Source organism: Podarcis liolepis (assembly GCF_965112155.1).
Source record: "Podarcis liolepis genome assembly, chromosome: 2".
NCBI lineage: Eukaryota > Metazoa > Chordata > Lepidosauria > Squamata > Lacertidae > Podarcis > Podarcis liolepis.
Genome location: NC_139555.1, coordinates 34,440,883 through 34,462,165, shown reverse-complemented (window position 1 = coordinate 34,462,165; position 21,283 = coordinate 34,440,883). Strand labels below are relative to the sequence as shown.

The 21,283-nt window shown below is 45.5% G+C and overlaps 1 protein-coding gene across 1 annotated transcript in view; it reads right to left on the bottom strand.

The window, feature by feature from the left end:
- Nucleotides 1-1,315: 1,315 nt before the first annotated feature.
- SLC16A5 (solute carrier family 16 member 5) overlaps nt 1,316-21,283 on the bottom strand; it is a 22,455-nt gene continuing 2,487 nt past the window's right edge. Inside the window, exons 2-5 of the mRNA XM_083487201.1 lie at nt 19,591-19,873; nt 11,790-11,933; nt 9,072-9,929; nt 1,316-5,500 (exon numbers count right to left, since the gene is read on the bottom strand). Of these exons, the coding sequence (XP_083343327.1) occupies nt 5,256-5,500; nt 9,072-9,929; nt 11,790-11,933; nt 19,591-19,810 (1,467 nt within the window). The 5' untranslated portion in view covers nt 19,811-19,873 and the 3' untranslated portion in view covers nt 1,316-5,255. The remainder of the gene's footprint in view (nt 5,501-9,071; nt 9,930-11,789; nt 11,934-19,590; nt 19,874-21,283) is intronic.

Below are 21,283 nucleotides of genomic sequence, written 5' to 3'. Positions count from 1 at the left end.
TCTCGGTTCTATGCTATTTGAGAAACATGTCTTCTCTAGAAAATAGTCTGCCTATAATGCTTTTTTGGGGGGTGGGGAGGGGAATAGTAAGCATGAAAGAAGGTCATGGAGAATGGGAGTGTCTTTTTATTGGCTGGTTTCTCCAGATTAGCTAGCTTTCAATGTTGTATAATAAAACTAGCTGTGTTTGTGTTCCCTGGCTTCTGAATTTAATTAAAACTTAATTCCTCTGACTTCCTACCCAGAAAGTCTTGAAGAAGCCAGTTCTGTTCCATGACTTAGTGACTTGCCTTTCACAATGCAACAGGGATAAATCTAAGGAAAGAAATCTTTGTGACTTATTACCTTTGCCAGACATTTTATTTAAAACCTTAGATGTCCAGCACTATACTTGTGCTCCTGCAATAGAGAAATTACTGGTTTTAAACAATCTGTAGGAGCATAGCTGTTGTACTGTAATTTGTCACTTAGGGGGAAAAAATAAATCATGTTGAGAGCCAAAGATATGTGGTGGTAGTAGTGATGCAGGGGGGAAGAATATAATGTGAGGTGGAAGGGGCGCGTCGTAATTGAATTTGAAACCACAATACCCCCCACCATTAATGCAACCAGTATTTTAATTACAGATAGGTAGCCGTGTTGGTCTGCCATAGTCAAAATAAAAAAATTCCTTCCAGTAGCACCTTAAAGACCAACTAAGTTAGTTCTTGGTATGAGCTTTCGTGTGCACCTCCCCACCTTCTCACTATATAGAAGGATCTGACAACTTCTGTTTCAGTGTATCTGAAGAAGTGTGCATGCACACGAAAGCTCATACCAAGAACTAACTTAGTTGGTCTTTAAGATGCTACTGGAAGGATTTTTTTTTATTTTTTCAGTATTTTAATGTTACTTTCAGTGCAATCCTAGGCATGCCTACCCAGAAGTAAATTCCATTGAACTCAGTGTTTCTTACTTCCAGGTTAAGTGCATAAAGGGCTGCAGTCTCAAGTTATTAAATACTAAATTGCTGTGTTTCCACCAATTTTGTTATGCAGCCAGGAATGTTAATACTCCTCTTGCCAACTAGGAAACTCATGCAGCCGTTGCCAACAGGAGCAAAATGACAGCTGTAATTGACAAGAAGGAAACGTATAGAGCTCCTCTAGAATCAACATTGAATTTAGTTCAAGAGGCTCCAGAAACAGTCCTTCCCTTGTTCCTCCTCCAGCAACATTACGGCTACCAACATCAGTTGCTATGTGAAACCTTATGAACAGTTTCCCCTTAATCCAGAGGAAAATGAGATGGAGAAATTACAGGGAATCTAAAATAGTAAGTTTAAATTTTTTATTGAGAGTTCATGAACAAAAAAATGCCTTAAACAAAACAGGTCTTACTTCCTAGCTTCTTTATTCAGACATGGATAGAAAAAGCTAATATTTGGTCCCTTCTTAAATGGTGTATTCTGAAAGAAGAAAAAGCATTCCACAATTCCTGAAGGAAGCACAAAAGTCGGTGTGCATTACAATTCAAAGTCCTTAAGTCTGCCTATTTGCTGTAATGTTTTCAGCTTTACAAATGTTACCAAGTGCATTTGGATCAATACATTATTATTTTTTAAAAGAAGACTACACGTATATATCCAAGCAATAATGCAGCAATCTTGTTCAAGAGCATATTGTAACAAACTGGCCACAGTCCTGAGATCAAGAAATTGCAAAGAAATCGCTTTACAACAGTGGCCTAAATTGATGCCAATCTTCTAGTCCAACTGTCAACTTCTTTAGGACTGGGATGGGGAAGCTGTAGTCCTCCAGAGATTGTTGGACAACTATTAACACCCATCTTCCCTGATCTTTGACAATGCCATTGGGACAAGTGGGACTTTGCATCCAACAGCACCTGAAAGGCCACAGATCTGCCTTCTCTGATTGAGGTCTTAATAAAAAGTGCTTCATTCAGTGTATGTTACTTAAACACCACTGCAGCATTGGGGGGTGGGGGGGTGGGAGTGGAATTAAATGATACTGAGCAATTTGCACCCAATTAATGATTTTTTTTATTTGAGGAAACTCCCCCCATGTTGGATACGTTGGAGATCTAGCTGCCTATATTCTATTTCTGAACCTGTTTTCACCAGTGTAGAGAGGAGTAGGATTGAGAATATGCTGTCTGTCTGTCTGTCTGTCTGTCTGTCTCTCTCTCTCTCTCCCTGTGTGTGTGTGTTTTCCTTACAGTGCTTTTAAGGAGCCCAGTCTATCTAGAGATGCTTAGTGAAAGCTGCTAACCCACAAGGGATAAATTGGGCTAAACGAAACACACACCTAGGGAAGCAACATAAGAAGAGACCAAGAGGATTATGCAAAGGTCCATCTAGTTTTACAACATCAGCCAGCCAGATGACTTTGAGACATTTAAAAGTAGGACATAAAGGCAGTAACTCTCCACTACTGGGATGTATCCTACCTGTAGACCAAGGGCACTTCCAAACAATCTATTTATTGAGCATTTATCCCAGCTTGTTTGCAGGAAGATTAGATGACACTGGCGACTTAATGAGCATACCTTCTGGTTTGTTTGCTCGGATTTCCCAGTGCGTTTTATTTTCCTTATCATGAAATAACCCATCTTTGGAGGAAGCAGTTCTGTAGTGCAAGACTGCCCAGTCAGCTATAATTGTGCAACCTGAAATTGCAAGTATGTGGTTGAATCCCATCTGAAAACAGCAACAGTCTGGAAGTGTCCTAGGAAGCCCCACTTCAATCTTAGCAGTATCCTTTGTGAATTTGTCTGACACACCTTTAAAAAACTACCTAAGCTAGCAGCTGAAACTTGCACCAGATTGGCTTGTAAAACACATTTTTGCACGTCCCATGTCAGTCCTGAACATGGTATGGATATGCACACTCTATTTTTAAATACTTCTCTTCTACTTTATACCTGGTATATTTGGTCAGGAATATTTATTTAAAACTAGTGTGAAAGGCTGCCATGTACGATAATGCCCAAAATCCAATTAAAACATAGAGGTTTGGCTTTCGATAGAACAGGAGTATTCAGAACTATGTTTGTGTGTCAGCTGAATTTATACTTTGGTCATATGCTTGTCAGACACGGCAAATCCTTTCACCCCATAAAAGACCAGAATCACAACCTAACCCCTAAGGTTGTGTTTTATATCTAGCCACCTGGAATCAGTGGGGCACTGTGGCTTCCTAGCTAGTTTGTGCACAAGCACCATGCAGAGCCCATCTGCAAGGACTCAAATACACCTCCACCTTGCTCCTTTGCCCTAAATCAGCAGAGGAAATTGAAGACTGTCAGCTTTTTAAACTCCTCTAGTGGCTTCTATGCATGTCTGCCTTCCGCATGATGCTTCTGGACTGCAACTCCCATCTGGCCTTGCCAGCGTGGTCAATGGTCAGGGATGGTGGGGGCTGTAGTCTAAGAACATCTGGAGGTCCACAGATTCCCCACTCGTTGCAGATAGCATGGGAGTGGACTCGATTCAAAGCCCGTCTGAAGAGAAGCTCCTCTGTAAGGAGAACAGCTCTCACTCATGTTACTGAAGCTTGTGCAGGAGAAATGAATTGAACTCCATGTTACTTGGCTGGAGACAGGGAATACCCACTTGGATTCCCTCTTTCAGTGCACCATTGTAGTTCAGTCCTGCATGAACATTTCCTTGGTTTGTTCCTTGTCATTTGAATAGATTAATATAGACTTGTCAGGTCGGAACCCTACAATTGTACAACTTCTTGCATATTCTTAAAGCTCTCTGGTTTTGAAAGTGCTGGAGTTCATCGACGACAAATCCCTGCCATTCCAAGCTGTATCTGGCTCACACCCTCCACAAAGTTAGTGTTTAGAAAGAAATACCAGAATCAGAAGAACAATGTGAGCTGGAACTACGAAAAGCAAGCAAGTATATCAGAATTAAAACACAGTTGTGTTCCAGGTCAAACACGGCTGTTTTAACAAGCCTAGGCCCAATGGCTCAAACACAGAAGATTTGGCAATGTTAGCTGCAATTTCCCCAGCCAACTCAGTAAGCATCCTGGGTCATTTTCAAGGCTTGTCTTAACACAAAGTAACATGAAGCTATTGTTTTAAGAAGATTCCAGACTGGAGTGCCATTTTCCTAATTATATTTCTCCGCATATCCTTAAAAAACCGAGACCTTCAGTCCAAAGCAGAGATGGTCTTGATCTGACCTGTTTTAGGCATGCAGCAAAGGGTAGTACTTGCCATTCTTCATGTTTCTTTACACCAACATACATCTGCATAGATGTCAGTTTGCCAACATGTAACATATTACCCTTATTATAGCTTATACACCCATTCTGAGTTGGCTCTATAAGACACTGGAAGCCTACAATGGTGAGGAATGCCCACTGGAGATAAAACTTAAAATGCCATTGTACTCGCATTTGTTGTTCCTTGTGGAGGTGGACAGAATAGCCACCTCTTTTAATTAGCATCACCTTTTCTTTACTGCAGCATATATTTCAAAGGAGAATGCAAAGGATTTCAATACACTATTGGCAAGAATATATAGGCACTTTGGAGCTCTCCAGCTTCAAGATATGAGCATCTGTTATCCCCCCCCCCAAATAACCTCAAAATGCAGAAATGATTCACTTTGCTTAGTTGCACATACAACGCTACTCATCCGCAATCTGGCTGCTGTAAGGGAGATAAGTAATATGGTCAAACAGCAACTGCTCTGAGATTATGCAGCAGGAAAGAAAGCCTTCATGTTAACATTCAAGGAATTCAGCAGTAGAACTCCCTAATTAATAACTTTTCTCTTGGACTAGGAGAGAATCAGCCAATTAGTAAATGGACATGTCTGGAAACAAGTCCCGCATAACTATTACTTGCCCTTCTCTACAGGTTCTATTGTCATTCATATAACCCAGTGGGTGAAGAAATCCTTCCAGCTTGAAAAACTGGAATGTATAAAGAAAACCTGGTGATAAAAATGATTAAGCTTCAAGTAATAATACAGATGTTGCCACAGGGCAATGTCCCTCTTTGGCCCCATGGCTTACACCGTGTATGTTTTGTTTAAAGTGCTCTTTAGATTTCTGGATAGCTTTGAGTTCATATCCTCTGACCTAGATCCTTCATATGAGCCCAGCACAGCTGAGTAGGAGGTCACAGTAGGGAGGACGGGAGAACCAGAAAAATGAGGCACTTGTTTTCCCCCCTTCTGCTTCCAGATGTTTTTCATTTGTGAGAAATCCAATGTCCCTCCAGCTCATCTGGACTCAGATGCTTGTTATATAGATGACTGCAGGAGGATCATTTCTCCTTGGCCCCTGTTCTGTTGGCACTTCCATGTATTTTCCCCTGGAGGGGACCTCTGGGGATAGCAGCTTATGGGTCTCTTTCAGTTTGTTCTTTGCTTTCATAGTGCAGAAGCTAAGACCCATGAAGAGAGCAGACGTTACCATGAAGAAGGTGGAAGCATAGAAGACGTAACTATAGTGGCCCGTGATATCCACAAGAAGACCTGGAACAGAAAAAAGTTCAAATCTCAATGGCATACAGAAGTGCAACCTTCCACTTTTTAATAGGATTCCATTCTCCTCCAAAACGCTCACAACCACATACAGTGAGGGGGGGGGGGAGGGAGTATTTTATTCCCTGCTAAATTTGCCCTCTGGCGAAGAAATGACCAGCCCATAATTGTAATGGTGGGTTTATTGTAGCTGTGAGAGACAGAATAACAACAGGAAAAACCCCCAGAAACCCAGAAGACAAAAGTCAGAGATTGATGTGCATTATAGTGAGTGAAATAAGTATTTGATCCCCTATCAACCAGCCAGATGTCAGGCTACCTGGTATCTTCACTGTATGTAACAAGCTGAGATTAGAAGCACCTGCTGTAAGGTAGAGGTATTACCGCATTTTTCGCCCTATAGGACACACTTTTCCCCCTCCAAAAATGAAGGGGAAATGTGTGTGTGCGTCCTATGGGGCGAATGCAGGCTTTCGCTGAAGCCTGGAGAGTGAGAGGGGTCGGTGCGCACCGACCCCTCTGCTCTCCAGGCTTCGTGGACCTCTCCGCAAGCAGCGGGAGCACTCTTGCTGCTTGCGGAGAGTTGCCTGCATGCTGAAGCCTGCGCACGCTGAGCTCAGCGCGTTCAGGCTTCGCGGACCTCCCAGCAAGCAGTGGGAGCCAGTGCTGGGCTCCCACGGCTTGCAGAGAGCTGCCTGTTTGGGGGCTGGGGTTGGGGGAAGCTCAGGCTTCCCCCACCCCAGCCCCACGCCTGGGGAAAAAATAATTCCCCCCTTTATTTCCCCCCCAAAAAACTAGGTATGCCTTATGGGACGGTGCGTCCTATAGGGCGAAAAATACGGTACCTGTAATCCCAGCTCGTTACAGTACCTGTACAAAAGACACCTGTCAACAGAAGCAATCAATCCAGCAGATTCCAAACTAGTTACCATGACCAAGACCAAAGAGCTGTCCAAGGATGTCAGGGACAAAAAAATACTTCCCCCCCTCACTGTACAGATGACCTCATCCAGCAGCAAATGCAGCTGCCTCTGGTCTCCCCACCCGAAAGGTATTTCTACACTATAAACATGATCCCAGTTTAACTGTCTTTGGTTCCCCACCCACCACAATATATATTTATGAATTGTGGTCTGGCGATTCTGCTGAGATCTGTTCCAAATCTTAATGCCCCATTCCCAGAAGAACTAGTTTCCGGGATCCCTAGGGCAAGGGAATATAAGTGGGTGGTGAAGATAGGACCAAACTGTTTTTGGTCCTAGTATCTGTTCTTTGCCACCATGGTGTTGGTAGCAACCAACCACTGCCTCATCGCTTTCTCATAGCCCAATAGGTGATTCTTTGTTTGCTTCTTTCCAAGAGACATTTGGAGGCTGGCAAGGAGAGAACATTCTGTAAGTGCCTCCCCACCCCCATTGTGGAATGCTTTCTCCAGAGAGGCATGCCTAGCAAGGTCTTTATCATCATTTCAGTAAGACATTTGCATTCTCCTAGATATTTAGATGGCAGTAATGGTCAGGGTTTGGTTGTCTACAGTTGTTCTTCATTCTTGTGAGTGAGATGGTTATTTTATGTTGTTAGGTGCTGACCTTTAAAGCCCTAAACGTCCTCGGCCCAGTATACCTGAAGGAGCGTCTCCATCCCGATCGTTCTGCCCCGACACTGAGGTCCAGATCTGAGACCTTCTGGCGGTTCCCTCACTGCAAGAAGTGAGGTTACAGGGAACCAGGCGGAGGGCCTTCTCGGTAGTGGTGCCCGCCCTGTGGAATGCCCTCCCATCAGATGTCAATGAAATAAACAACTATCTGACTTTTAGAAGAAAACTGAAAGCAGCCCTGTTTAGGGAAGTTTTAAATGTTTGATCTTTTATTGTGTTGGGTATAAATAATAAATAATAAATTGTTGTTGTTCTGAATTCTGCACCAGTAGCGCTTTTCAGGCATTTTGCTTAAACATAAAACCCAAGATGCTGAGTGGGGAGGCAAGTGTGTTAAGTTCTGCCTCCTTCCTACATCAGCATCACATTCCACAAGTTGGAAGGTGAACTTCTGAAGCAGGGAGTCTCCTGTATTCATGGAGGCTCCTTGCATGTACCGTATTTTTCGCCCCATAGGACGCACCGGCCCATAGGATGCACCTAGTTTTTTGGGGGGGAAATAAAGGGGAAAAAAATTATTTCCCCCCCAGGCACGGGGCGGGGGATGCCCGAGCTTCCCCCGACCCCAGAACAGGCTGCTATCCGCAAGCCTAGGGAGCCCGGTGGGAAGTCGCGCCGGTCTCCCCAGGCTTGCGGATATCTGTCCCCCGAGCTTGTGGGGCTGGCAGTGGGGAGAAGCGCACTTCTCCCCAGTGCCAGCCTCCAAACCAGGTCAGGGAATAGCGGGATCGCGGCGCTCTGCCTCCCTGCTGTCCCCCGAGCTTGTGGGGCTGCCCGATATCTGCATGATATCTGCTGTGCAGCGCGCCCCAGGCTTTGGGATGCAGGCTACTATCCACAAGCCTTGGGAGCCCGACGGGAACTCCCACGGCTTGTGGATAGCTTCCTGAAGCCTGCATTCACCCATAGGACGCACACACATTTCCCCTTCATTTTTGGAGGGGAAAAAGTGCGTCCTATAGGGCGAAAAATATGGTAATAGAAAACCCTGGGCAGTCAACCAATTTGATATTTCCTTCCTGTGGCCTTTGGTCTATTTTTGTAAAGCCTGGTAAAACTGCTGCATCATAGTTTGCTCATCAAAGAATTATCTCTATTTGACGTCTTTTTAAAAATGCATTGAATTTCACATGTTTACTTGCTCCATAGAGCCTTGAAACTCTGGCTCTGCAAGGTCACCAGATAATCGAAAACAGCCATCTGGCTTCTCAAACCGCATGGCAACAGGCAAGAATAGCCAGAGTGTCTGATGGCTGATTCATACTATGAACCAATTGTGTTGGATGTGTGTACCCAAACATTTGTTGCAGTGAATAGCACACAAATTGTAAGAATAGGAGAAACACACTAAGCAACAACGGGGAGGGTGTGTGGAAATATCCACAGGGGTTCTTTTGTTTTAGGATGGAACTGGCCTGAACTTTTTCAGCTCTTCCTCAAGGACATTAGAATACAAAGGTAAACATGTAGGGTTGAATCCAAACTTCCCATGAGCTGAGTTTTGCTCACAGAAAGAGCCCTCCCAGCACCCACCTACAGAAAAGTGGGGGAAAGGTTATTTTTGCTGATTCTTTGAGCAACTCTTCACAATCTGGAGCAACCTTCCCAAACTTCCAGATATTTTGGATCACAACACCCACCAGCCCTTACAATTAGCCATGCTGGCTGGCAGGGCTGATGGGAGTTTTAGTGCAAAACAACTGGAGGATACCAGGTTAGGGAAAGGCTGATCAAAAGAAGGGATAGCCAACATGGAGTGTCTAAAGCAACCGCTGTGCCTCAGTGCTTGCCATTTCAAGGCTGTAGTAGTTTTACCTGCAGGGAAGTCTATGACCCCTGCCAAATTCTGCTGAACTTCTTGCACTTGCGGAATACCCAATGTCTCAGGCCCTGCCCACATCTTACCTGCAAGAGGGGGTCCAATGAGAATGGTGACACTCTCCAAGATGGTGAAGAGACCCAAGGCACTGGAGAACCTGTCCATCTCTACCACATCCATTAACACCTGGAAGAGAAGAGCACCGATGACGCTCATGGAGACACTGTAGACCAAGCAGTAGAAGACAAGGACGGTGTAGTCAGCTGAGATTGCGCAGATGAGGTTGCTCAGGCCGTTGAGGAGGACAGCCAGGCTAAAGAGGTAGATCCTCCGGCCAGTGAAGACGTTGAGGCCTGAGAGCAGGCCCGCCATGGGGCGCATGAATATGTTGATGAACCCAATGATGGAGATGAGCAGGGCTGCCTTGCGCTCCGGCACTCCACTGAAGATGGCGTAAGGCACCAGGTAGATGAGGGGCAGCACGAAACCCATCACCATCCAAGACACGCCAATGGTGTAGATCTGGTAGCCTTTGTTATTGCAGAAGACATCAAAAGCCAGGTACTTCTGTAGGGTCTGGATGCAAGCGGCACACCTGGGCCGAGGCAGTTCCTTTTCATGATGCACAGTGTTTCCATTAGACAAATAGGCCCCTTCAGGTGGCTGTTCAGGGTAGGGCTTTGGTGATGGGGCAGGCAGCTGGACTGGCACCACTGGCCTCATCACAGCCCCACAAACGCAGCAGTTCAGCAGCACCCCGCCAAAGATGAGGAAAGTGTTTCTCCAGCCCATCTCGTCAAGCATGTACTGGGAGAACAGTGGCCAGAGCGTGAGGCCAATGGAGACACCTGTGGAGGCCAGAGCGTTGGCCAGGGCTCGACGGCGTATGAAGTAGTAGCCAAGCACAGTGACTCCAGCCTGGAAACTGAAACATGACCCCAAGCCTTTAAAGAAAGAAGAGATTCAAGAATGTGAATTTGGAATGTTGGAGTTTTAGATATATTGTGTGTTTATCAAGCACTTTTAAGGTGTTCAGAACACATTACATGAATTAGTTCAGTGGCCCTCTAAGGCCAAGGCAACCAGTCTAAGGAGAATGGAGGCAAAACAGTCTCCCTGCCCCAGTTTTCAGACCACATGAGATCTTTATTCAAGAGCAGCTATATTTCACAGCACCTCAAGCGTTGTACACAATCAAAAGTATAACAACAATAGTAATGTATATGGTCAAGAACTCTCCTATTTATGAATGTACTTAAAGGTTAGCAAAAAAGAAAAAGAAAAAGTATTTGCACTTTTCTATGCTTGGACAAAAACAGAAAAGAGAAAACGCAAGTCGCATTGCCCACTAGACAAAAATCTTATGAAATAGGAGGTCTTATATTTCCAAATATGATACCATTATTTTCAATCTACAGAGGAACCTTGGTTTTCAAGCGTCTCGAAAGCCAAATAATTGAGAACCCGAATGCCAAAAACCCAGAATAATTACTTCCGTTTTAACGGGGGTGTTAAAGCTCTTAAGTAATTACGTTCGAAAACCAAGGTTCCACATTATATTGAAAAGTACCATTAAATGGTATGATAAACTAAACCATCCTCAAGGACAGTTCATTGAGCAGAGCTGTGTTGAAATCCAATTATAATATGATGGGCTTATAAGAAAAATTATGTACAACAGACACTAACTGCTTTACCAGGAGGCATCTGCATATGGAGGAGGAGGGGAGGAAATTTTTGATTATTCCCTATCCTTCAAGCAATGCCCACCTCCCCAAAATAAATCTGTTGTGGAGGGTCCCCCAAATGGCAAGAATCACCTCTCCTTCTCTTCCGCGAATGTATACCTCCACTGGCACACTGTGCTCCTTCCCCAATCCTGTTGTTATGGTGCTACCCAGGGCTAAGCCATGGTTTGGCCTCACATTATATATACCGTATTTTTCGCTCTATAGAACGCACTTTTCCCCCTCCAAAAATGAAGGGGGAAAGTGTGTGCGTCCTATGGAGCGAATGCAGGCTTCAGACAGCTATCCGCAAGCCTTCAGAGCTCGGCGGGAGTTCCCACCGGGCTCCAAAGGCTTGCGGATAGCAGTCTGTTCTCCACAAGCCCTCTGAGCGCAACAGGAGTTCCCGCTGGGCTCCGAAGGCTTGCGGATAGCAGCCTGTTCTGAGGGCTGGGGAAGCTCGGGCTTCCCTTGTCCCCAGCCCCGCAAGCTCCGGGAGCGGTGGCGAGGTTGCATGCAATCTCGCCGCCTCTTCTGGACCTGTTTTGGGGGCTGGGGTGGGGGAAGCTCGGGATTCCCCCGCCCATCCCTGTGGCTAAAAACGAAGCCGTGCACAACTTCTCCCGGCTGGAGAGGGTGCGCGTGGCTAAAGAGGAAGCCAAGACAGCCAGCGGGATGGATCCCGCTCGCTGTCTTGGATTCTTTGCTCTTTGGGTCTTGGGGGGGGGATAATTCCCCCCCCTTTATTCCCCCCCTAAAAACTAGGTGCGCCCTATGGAGTGAAAAATACGGTAAATCTTTCGTTCCAGACAAAATATGAACTATAACCAAGGTTACAGTCTCTACTGAGAGAGGCAAACCACAAACCGAGGTTGGAACATAACACTAAGCCAAGCCATGGTTAAGCCCTTGGTAGCAGGAATGCAGCAGCCCCCATCTCCTGCCTGGGAACCCACACATTTTCTCATCCATGCTAAGCCACAGCTTGGCTGAGTGCTGCATGTGAACTGGGGCACCATGTGTTACAAAACCCGGGCGAAGCTTCTGCATACCAACCCACGTGGAGACTCTACTCACCTGTGATGAATCCTGCTGTTATGTAAAGGTGACTAATGGACTTGGAGAAAGCACTGGCAACCATGCCCACCCCGCTGAGAAGGCCTCCAAGCATCACAGTGGTCCTGCAGCCAAATCGTTCCACCAAAATGCTGCAAAGAGGCCCTGAAAAAGCAAACCTCAGCGTCAATCAGAGCAGGAGGAGCGCTGTCAAAATACGATGCTGTGGGCCCCTCCCAGGTAATAGCAGTCGTCACCCACATAACCCAAGGCTATGTTATGCAAAAACAGAATTGTAAAGGGCAAGATGATACTCCTGCACCACTGTCTAAACTTTCTGCTCAGAGTATCAACACTAATGTTCCAAAGCAAATATTTATGCCTTCTTGCCGGTAAGTTCATGCAGTAGGCCTAGTCCAAAGTGGGAAAAGGTTGGAGGCGGGGGCAGAGAAGATAACGTGGACCGCAATTTGTGTACAAACCACTCAGAATAAAAGCAAATGCCAAGGGGAACAGGTAGCAGCACTTACAGTGTGGGCAAGACAGGACATGTGAATGCAGCCTCCGTGTGGTGAACAATGCGCTGGGTTTCAGTGTGGGAGATGTAAGAAGGGATGAATCCATATTTCTGTAAACTAATATGGCCTTTCCGGAGGGAGCTGGGGAGCAATCTGAATAAGCGCGATTTGTTTGGCAAGATCTAAACAAACTCAAGCAAAATATGCTCCTCAGCAAAAGGGAGGAAGGCTGTGGTCTGTGAACTGCCTTACGTATACAGTACTGTATAATGATGACAACTGGGCTACCAACTACCTGGGTACATAATAGATTCAGTAGCATATTTAAGATACCATAGCTTTTTTTGGTCCAACAGATGCCTCTCTGGTAATAGGAATTCCCCCCCAGGACTTGATTTCCTCAGCAAGTTCTCAGGTAAGCAGGAGAAGAACAGGAAGTGGCGTTTGCCCTTTACGTGACTTTTTCAGTGGCTTAAATTACTGACCTTCCTCTGTGTTTGTGTTTGTGTGTGTGAAGATGTCTTTTCCAGAGGAAATAAATCCCAACCCCAATCAAATCCTGTCAATAACCCAACATATTCCCACCCATCCCCGACATTTATTGGAAAGCTTTCTCTCATTACTTTTATTTCTTGCCAAAAGCAATTTTCTGAAGCCAAAAGGCTTCATTTGCAGTTGGCTATGACATTTTTTTTGGGGGGGGAGGGGTTTCAAATTAGCCCCTCTTACAATATAGGTCCTCACAGACTAGTAGAGGTGTGGTCATTGCATACATAACCAGCAGGTGAGATGTTGCTGGTGGGACACAGTCCAGTTTTCCCCCTCAGCACGTGAGGGGGTGTTTGCCTGAATACACCTACGAATACTCCTTGGGCAACCTCAGTTTCACAGATTGAGGCTCCTTGGTTGAATATATAGTGGTACCTCAGGTTAAGCACTTAATTTGTTCCAGAGGTCCGTACTTAACCTGAAACTGTTCTTAACCTGAAGCACCACTTTAGCTAATGGGGCCTCCTGCTGCTGCGGTGCCACCGGAGCACGATTTCTGTTCTCATCCTGAAGCAAAGTTCTTAACCTGAAGAACTATTTCTGGGTTAGCGGAATGTGTAACCTGAAGCGTATGTAACCTGAAGCGTATGTAATCCGAGGTACCACTGTATAGCCTTGCATATATGAGGTTGTAGGTTTTATTTCTGCTTTAAGATCTCTAGGTTTTTAAGGGACACAAGGGCATGGGCTGGCCCTTTGCTCTCAGGCCATCAACTTCTGACTTGGAAAATTCTGGTGCCTGGGTGGGATCATAGCCTGAATGCTATGACCAAGTCTTAAGAGCGTGGAGTCAGTGACCTTTGAGACCCCTTTTTTCTTCCTCATGTGGAAGTAGGATGTAGAAGCATGGTCCTCAATTGACTAGCAAACTCAGAGGAAACTCAAAGCAAAAATTTGCGGAAAAATGAGATGGTTATAGAAGATATGTTCAAAAATACAATAATAGTTTTGACTCTGTGCTAGCATTTGAGTGACAAAGGAAGTAAAAGGAGGTGGATAACAATTAAGGAATTATTATGTTTTCTGAATGTATTGGAAAATTTATATAGAAAGGTTTATTGTTTTGTGTACATTCAATTGTAAGATAAAACATATGCGAAGGGACTTGACAGGAAGTTAAAAGTGAAGAAAAAATTTTGTAAGATAAAAGGGGGAAAATATTTATTTTCATTATTATCATTATTATTCTTTGTGTGTGTGTGTGTTTTGTATGGGATGTTTGGGAGGAAATAAGACGGTAAATAACAAATAACAAACAAAATATTGATATATGTAATTTTTATTTCTCAATTTTATTTTGTGGTAGTATGGTTGTAATGTTTTTTGTAATATAAAATCATTCAATAATTATTATTTTTTTAAAAAAGAATGTAGAAGCACGGTCTGCGACTGGAAAAATTGTAGAGTCCCTCCAGAGTTTTTTTAAAAATTGTTTTACAGATGTATTCTGCAACATAGTGGAGCAGCAATAAAACTGCTTGCACATTTGCAAAGCTAAGCAGGGTCCAGTACCATTTCAAATTGGATGGGGGACCACGTGTTGAGATGCCTGCATTGCAGGAGGTTGGACTGGATGATTCTTGGAGTCCCTTCCAACGCTATGATCCTATGAATCATGTCATTGACACAATAATTGTGTATTGGAGGTGGACTTATACTGGGCCACACACAAATAATTTCACTTTACTAGTTGCTCTGCAATGCTTACTCAAAGATGCCACATTATTGCTGCCTGGAAGGGCAATTGGGTCTTCCACTACAGCGCAACGAGAGTGGGACAAAAACTAACAGCAACACGGGAACATTTATGGTATGAAAAGTTAGAAGATTTCAGCAGGAAGCTACAGGACACGCACTGGTTGGAAATGAAACAGTATGCCCACCCCAAAAACTTTTGCAAGTGCAAACAGCATTGAATGTGGGATCATGTATAACAACCCCAGTACCATCAAATGAGCAAATCATCATTTAGGGTTGTTAAGAGCTTTAACACTCCTGGCAGGGCTCCTGTACCTTTAACAGCAGGTTTTTGTCCAACTTTTAAAGGAGCATAAAATCCGCTAGGCCCAGAAAAGATCTCAGACTTGTTGCCATTCATTTATAGTGCTAAATTAGATGGACCGTTACCCCAACTCCTCATAAAGAGGCTTTTAAAATTAATTCTTACCTAATACCTGGAAGAAGGCTGAGTCAAAAGCTGGCACGAAGCCTAACGTTTAAGGTTGCCCTCTAGCCTGGCTGCTCCTGAGCTTTTAATAGAGATCTGATCTGGAGAAATAACCAGATGATGGGTGCCTCCAGGCTGACAGTATTTTGCAGAAGGGATTCATGCAATTACCGGAGCTTGAAATATGTGCAATTAAAGCGGACTGAAGTGCACATAAGCTATCAATGGCCACTAGCCATTGATCCAGTGTCTGGCTGGCAACCCAGCCGGATGGGCGGGGTATAAATAATAAAATTATTATTATTATTATTAATTAGTCATGATGACTATGCTCTGCCTCCATGGCTGGAGGGAGAAATGCTTCTGACTACTAGGAGCAGGAAACTGCAGCAGGGGAAAGCAGTGTTGCACTTGGGTCCTGCTTCTGGGCCACTGGTCTAATCCAGCACAGTCTTCTTATGTTCTTATGCTCTCTAGGGCAGCCTTTGCCAACCTGATGCCCTTTCAGATGCTTTGGATCACAAGTCCCATCAGCCCCAGCTAACAAAACAAAACAACAGGCCTTTTTGCAGGTTGGAAAGCACAACAAGAAAAGTACTGCATGAACTAATGACTAACACAAATGAGAATAAATGCCCCATTATCATGTAAGCACCCCACATCAAATCAGAACAAATGCTCAATAAAACAGCAGATATAATCTTTTGTGTGGGCAACCCAGGGCAAATGCTCGATAAATAGGTTGCCTGGGAGAGCCCTTTGTTTTTCATGAAATTGCCTGCCAGATCCCTGTTAAAGGCACAGGAGCAGGTCCTGCTCAGACCCAGCAATGCTGTACGGACTTGAATTCTTACACCAGTGAGTAGTTTCTTCCTTGTGAGGCTGTCAGCTCATCTGCAGGGCCCTGGTTGGAACAGATCGAGAACCAGCCTGCTTCTTCCTGTGCGGCCTTGGGATTTCCTAACTGCTCACGTTTCCCAGGACTGGTGAGCATGAAGGGGAAGGTTCAGCCCCAGGTGTCACCTGCCTCCTTTCCCCTAGTCCCACACTGTTTACAGAGTGAGCACAGGGAAGAAACACCCACAGACAAAAATGAATAAAAATTAGTCAGCACAAAGGAAGGGTGGATGTCGTCCTGGAGATGGGTGGATTGGTTTCACCCTTACACACAGATAGCTTGAACTGAAACTTTTTTTTTTTTAAGGGCAGATTTATAGAACAACAAAAGTACTTGGTTTATTGCAATGTTAGGCTAAGAGACTAACACTGACCCCAAAGTCACCTAGAGAGTGTCATGGCTAAGTTCAGGATCTGAACCCTGCTCTTGCTGACCCTGAGGAGGGAAAGTACCTAAGGAGTTTAGCTTTCTCTACATGGAGGCACAGGCCGGACTGGAAAGGCTTGGGGGTTGGTTGGTTTTCTTGCCAGGGTTTAAGAGTTTAAGACCTCAGGAAATTTCAGCACATTGAACAGCTTCTGGATGTTGGGAAACGACACCCTGCTTGTTAAATGTTCAGGAGCTAACAAAGATGTTGGCAACCCTAGACAGACCTCAGGGCATACATGGTCACCCACTGATTTGTAAATAGCTCTTTTAAAGACACAGGACCAAGCCAGTCCCTTTTCCTGGCTCATTGCCAAACCCTAGATTAACACAGGAGCCAGGTATACATTTATTTTTCTTATGCAACGTTAAACTTTTACCCATTTTCTAGGTTAACTGAATGGGGTATAGGGCTGCCAACTTTTTCTCTGGGCAGGGCTTTGTGCTTTCAACTGCCAGGTGTTAAAGGCACAGCAGCCTTGCCAGAAACAAGTTGGCAATCCTACTCATGCTGCTGTTTGAAGAAATCTGAGTGTTTCCCCTTTGCTCAGCTCAACATGATCCTATTACATGATTAATCACCGTGACTGCTTAAATCTCTCTTCCACCTTATCTCTAGTTTATGTAAACCTCCCAGTCATGTGGACTGTGAGGGTACATATATAGAACAAACTAAATTTACGCAGAATGCTGCAGCAACAGAGCAATGTGGCAGGAAGTGCCAGGTCAGTGTGACTGGGTAGCCTAGGAGCTCAAATCCTTCGAGATTCTTTTTCTCCCTGGAAAAAGTTGCTCTGATTGCAGCAGGAATTATTGATGATGATGATTTAATTTGTATCCTGTCCATCTGACTGGGTTGCCCCAGCCACTCTGGGCAGCTTCCAACATATATAAAGCATAATAAAACATTAAACATTAAAAAAAATAACCCATTCCCTATACAGGGCTGCATTCAGAGGTCTTCTAAAGGTTATATAGTTTCTTATCACCTTGACATCTGATGGGAGGGCATTCCACAGGGTGGGCACCACTACCAAGAAGGCCTTCTGCCTGGTTCCCTGTAACTTCACTTCTCACACTGAGGGAACTGCCAGAAGGCCCTCGGAGCTGGATCTCAATGTCCTGGCTGAACGACGGGGGTGGAGATGCTCCTTCAGGTATACACAGCTAAGGCCATCCAGGGCTTTAAAGGTCAGCACCAACACTTTGAATTGTGCTCGGAAATGTATTGGGAGCCAATGTAGGTCTTTCAAGACTGGAGTTATATGGTCCTGGAGGCCGCTTCCAGTCACCAGTCTGGCAGCCACATTCTGGATTAGTTGCAGTTTCTGAGTCACCTTCAAAGATAGCCCCACATAGAGTGCATTGCAGTAGTCCAAGTGGGAGATATCCAGAGCATGTACCACTCTATCATGACAGTGCGCAGGCAGATAGGATCTCAGCTGGCGCACCAGAGCAGGGGTGTAGGAAGGGGAGTGTGGGGTGTGCGGTATGCCCCAGGTGTCATCCTTCATGGGGTGACAAAATGGCAGACCACAGGGGTCAGAACTTACCGTGGGGCCTGGCATGCAGCGTGCCCGAGCCACGTGTCTCTCCTGTGAGTGGCACAGTAGCTTGGGGCCCCACGCTGCCCAAAACGGCAGCATGGGGCTTGCGTCCACCAGGTGGGCTCTGTGGGCAGCTCGCTGCAGTGCCCCCATGGGCGGATTCCTTGCCCCCACCGCTCCAGGTGCCGGCCAGCTAGCTACGCCCCTGACCAGATGGAGCTGGTAGACAGCCGCCCTGGACACAGAATTAACCTTCATGGACAGCTTTGAGTCCAAAAGGACTCCCAGGCTGTGCACCTGGTCCTTCAGGGGCACAGTTACTCCATTCAGGACCAGGGAGTCCCTCATACCTACCTGCTCCCTGTCTCCCAGAAACAATACTTGTGTCTTGTCAGGGTTCAACCTCATCCCATTAGCTGCCATGCATCCTCCCACTGCCTCCAGACACTCCCACAGGCCGTTCACCACCTTAATCTTTAATTTCCCTGTGCTATAACTTCATTGCTTGTTTATGGCCTCCATCCTTTGCATGAGGTGCAAAATACATAGTAGCCAAAGGCACAGATTAATACCTAACCTGAGGAAACAGTAAGCTAATGGCATGTTCAAGACATGCTGTTGCATTTATCAGGAGTCTGTTGTATAGAGGTGTCATATATCAATAAAACCAGGTAAGCACTAGATGTACTGTAATTTCGTTTCCCTTTTTCCCATCTAGCACAGGCTTCCTCAACCTCGGCCCTCCAGATGTTTTTGGCCTACAACTCCCATGATCCCTAGCTAGCAGGACCAGTGGTCAGGAATGATGGGAATTGTAGTCTCAAAAACATCGGGAGGGCTGAGGAAGCCTGCTCTAGAACCTGAGGCCACTCAATAAAGCTGAATGTTGACCCGTCGTGCGGATTTGAACCGCTGACCTTCTGATCGGCAAGATCAAGGGGCTCAGTGGTTTAGACCACAGCGCCACCCGCTCCCCTACCAGTAGCTGGGAATCACAAGTGGGGAGAGTGCTGTTGCACTCAAGAATTATCTGTAGGCTTCCCAAAGGCATCTAGCTGGCCATTGTGTGAACAGGGTGCTGGACTAGATGAGACATTGGCCTGTTCCTGTGGGGCTCTCCTTAAGTCCCCAGGTTGTATTTGGCATCTGTGTAGTAATAGTGAAGTGGGCTGAAACAGACAAGTCTGTACAGATCAGGAAGCTAAAGGCAGTCGAGCAACAGCTTTTAGATGGGTTTCATTGACTGAGGGCTTTCCGTGAGTTGTACTTTGGACTGTGTCAGAAGCTGAGATATAAAAGCTAGGAGCTCCATAGCACCTTAAACCTAGCTTATGGGTGCAACAACAGAATGGCTAGGCGTGCTTTTTTATAACAAGAATTCAAAGCTGAAAATGAATGAACTGCAGCTAAAATATTATGTTTGCTTTTTACATGGTCTAGTCCCACCCCTGACCACCCCCCTAATATTCTTAAGAGGGTCTCTTCTCCAGTCTTCAGAGAGTAGCTGGAAGTGGGGAGGCAGAAAAACATCCTCCTTTCCTTCCACTCTGCAGTTTTAATTGAAAACTTAGGTGCAATACTGCGCCCAGAGCTCAGAAACTGCTCATGCTAATGAAATTCCCTGTCGCAAAATCTGCCTAGAACAATGGGAGTTTCCAACACTGACTTTGGGTGTCTTTTGCGAAGGATGTTCATATAAGTAAAAGCAAACACTCACCCCCTGCATGGAGCACAGCTGTCATGATGGAAGGAAACCATGATGTCTGGCTGTTGCTAGCCTGGAAATCACGCTGAAGGTCCTTGAAGAAGACCCCAGTGCACGAAGGGAAGCCCAGTGTTAAGCCTTGAACAATCACGGTGGCTACTAAGACCACCCACGCCCATCCTCGATCCTGGTCTTTGGAGATCCTAGCGGTTGCCTCTTCTTCTTTGGGCATTGTTATTTTTTTCCTGAGCAAGCCTCGTTAGAGGAAAATGCACAGACGAAAGTGATGCAGCAGCTGCAAAGAAGACAGAAAAAAAGAGTTGCTGAAAAATAGAAGAATTTGTTGTGCTTCTCTAGAGAGCCTCTCAGTTCTGGTGTCGCCAGCCTGCCTGAGAAAGGTCTGTCATCTCCTTTTATTTCACAAGATTTTGAATGCTTCTAGGTATAATGTTAGACACACCTCCAGTGAGGAAAGAGCTAGCTGGTATTACTCAGCACCAGCACCCTGCCAGTTTTCCCTTTCACCTGCTTTCGGTCAGTGGAATCCCCTTGCTGCCTTTATCGAATGTCATAAAATTCTTGTGCCAAGACAAGAAGGCTCTGCCCGTAAATGTCAATCCCAGTGTAAAGTCTGTACAGTTCTGCTGAGAATTAAGTTGTAATGACTTCTCTTGCACAAGTTCCTGTCCGAGTTGCCCTATTTGTCCCAGGATAGAGCAGAAAGTGCCTTTCACTTTCAAGCAGCGAGAAAGGCCCCTAGGACATGTTCACATGTTACATCTGCATTGATTTTTATATTTCCTTTAACTCTAATGTAATATTTACAATGTCTGCAAGTTACACCTGCTCTACAAAATGCATTTATTCTCCCATCCAGCCTACATAAAAAGCACAAGAGATCCCTTTCCCCCAAAAAAGTTGTTTTAAGCATTGGGTGTGAAACCACTTTAAGGAGAGCCCTTTCCCTGAACTGGGTTCCACAGCAAAGAAAAGACATGGGCAACTCAGGTACCTCCAGGGGTCCAGGGCGCTTCCAGATGATCTGTTTATTGAGCATTCGTCCCGATTTGTTTTCTGGGAGGTTAGATGATGTTACATCAAAGCAAGTGTTATTCCCACCCATCCCAGTGCATTTTTCCCCCATCACAAAAATGTCCAGTCTTTTTGAGAAGGGGATTTGTTGCTCAAGTTTGTAACCTGCATTTGCCGATATGTGAGTGAATCGCCCCCCAAAATAGTGGCAACTTGGAAGTGCCCTCCAAAATAAATAAATAAAAGAGACCACTGGTTGTTTCCTTTGGAATGCCCCACTCAGTTATGCAGGAGTGGAGACGGGGAAACAGCTTATGCAATATTTGTTCCATCAGATAAAATATGTGGCGCCCTCACTACTCTGAGCTACTAATGGTCAGCAGAAGCAGGTACAAAGGAACACGGGTGTTATCTAGGTGACCTCTAGCAGGGTCAGGACTGGCCTGGTCCAGTTGAAAAATGCATGGTTGGTCCACTATTCTACCGCCAAACCTGACCGGGCATTTTGCTGGCAGAGAGTCGGAGGAAGAAGTTGGGATCAGTGGCGTAGCGTGGGGGGTGCAGGGGGGGCCGGCCGCACCGGGCGCAACATCTGGGGGTTAGGGTTAGGGGGCGCAAATCCACGGGTTAGGGGGCGCAAATCCACGGGTTAGGGGCGCAAATCCATGGGTTA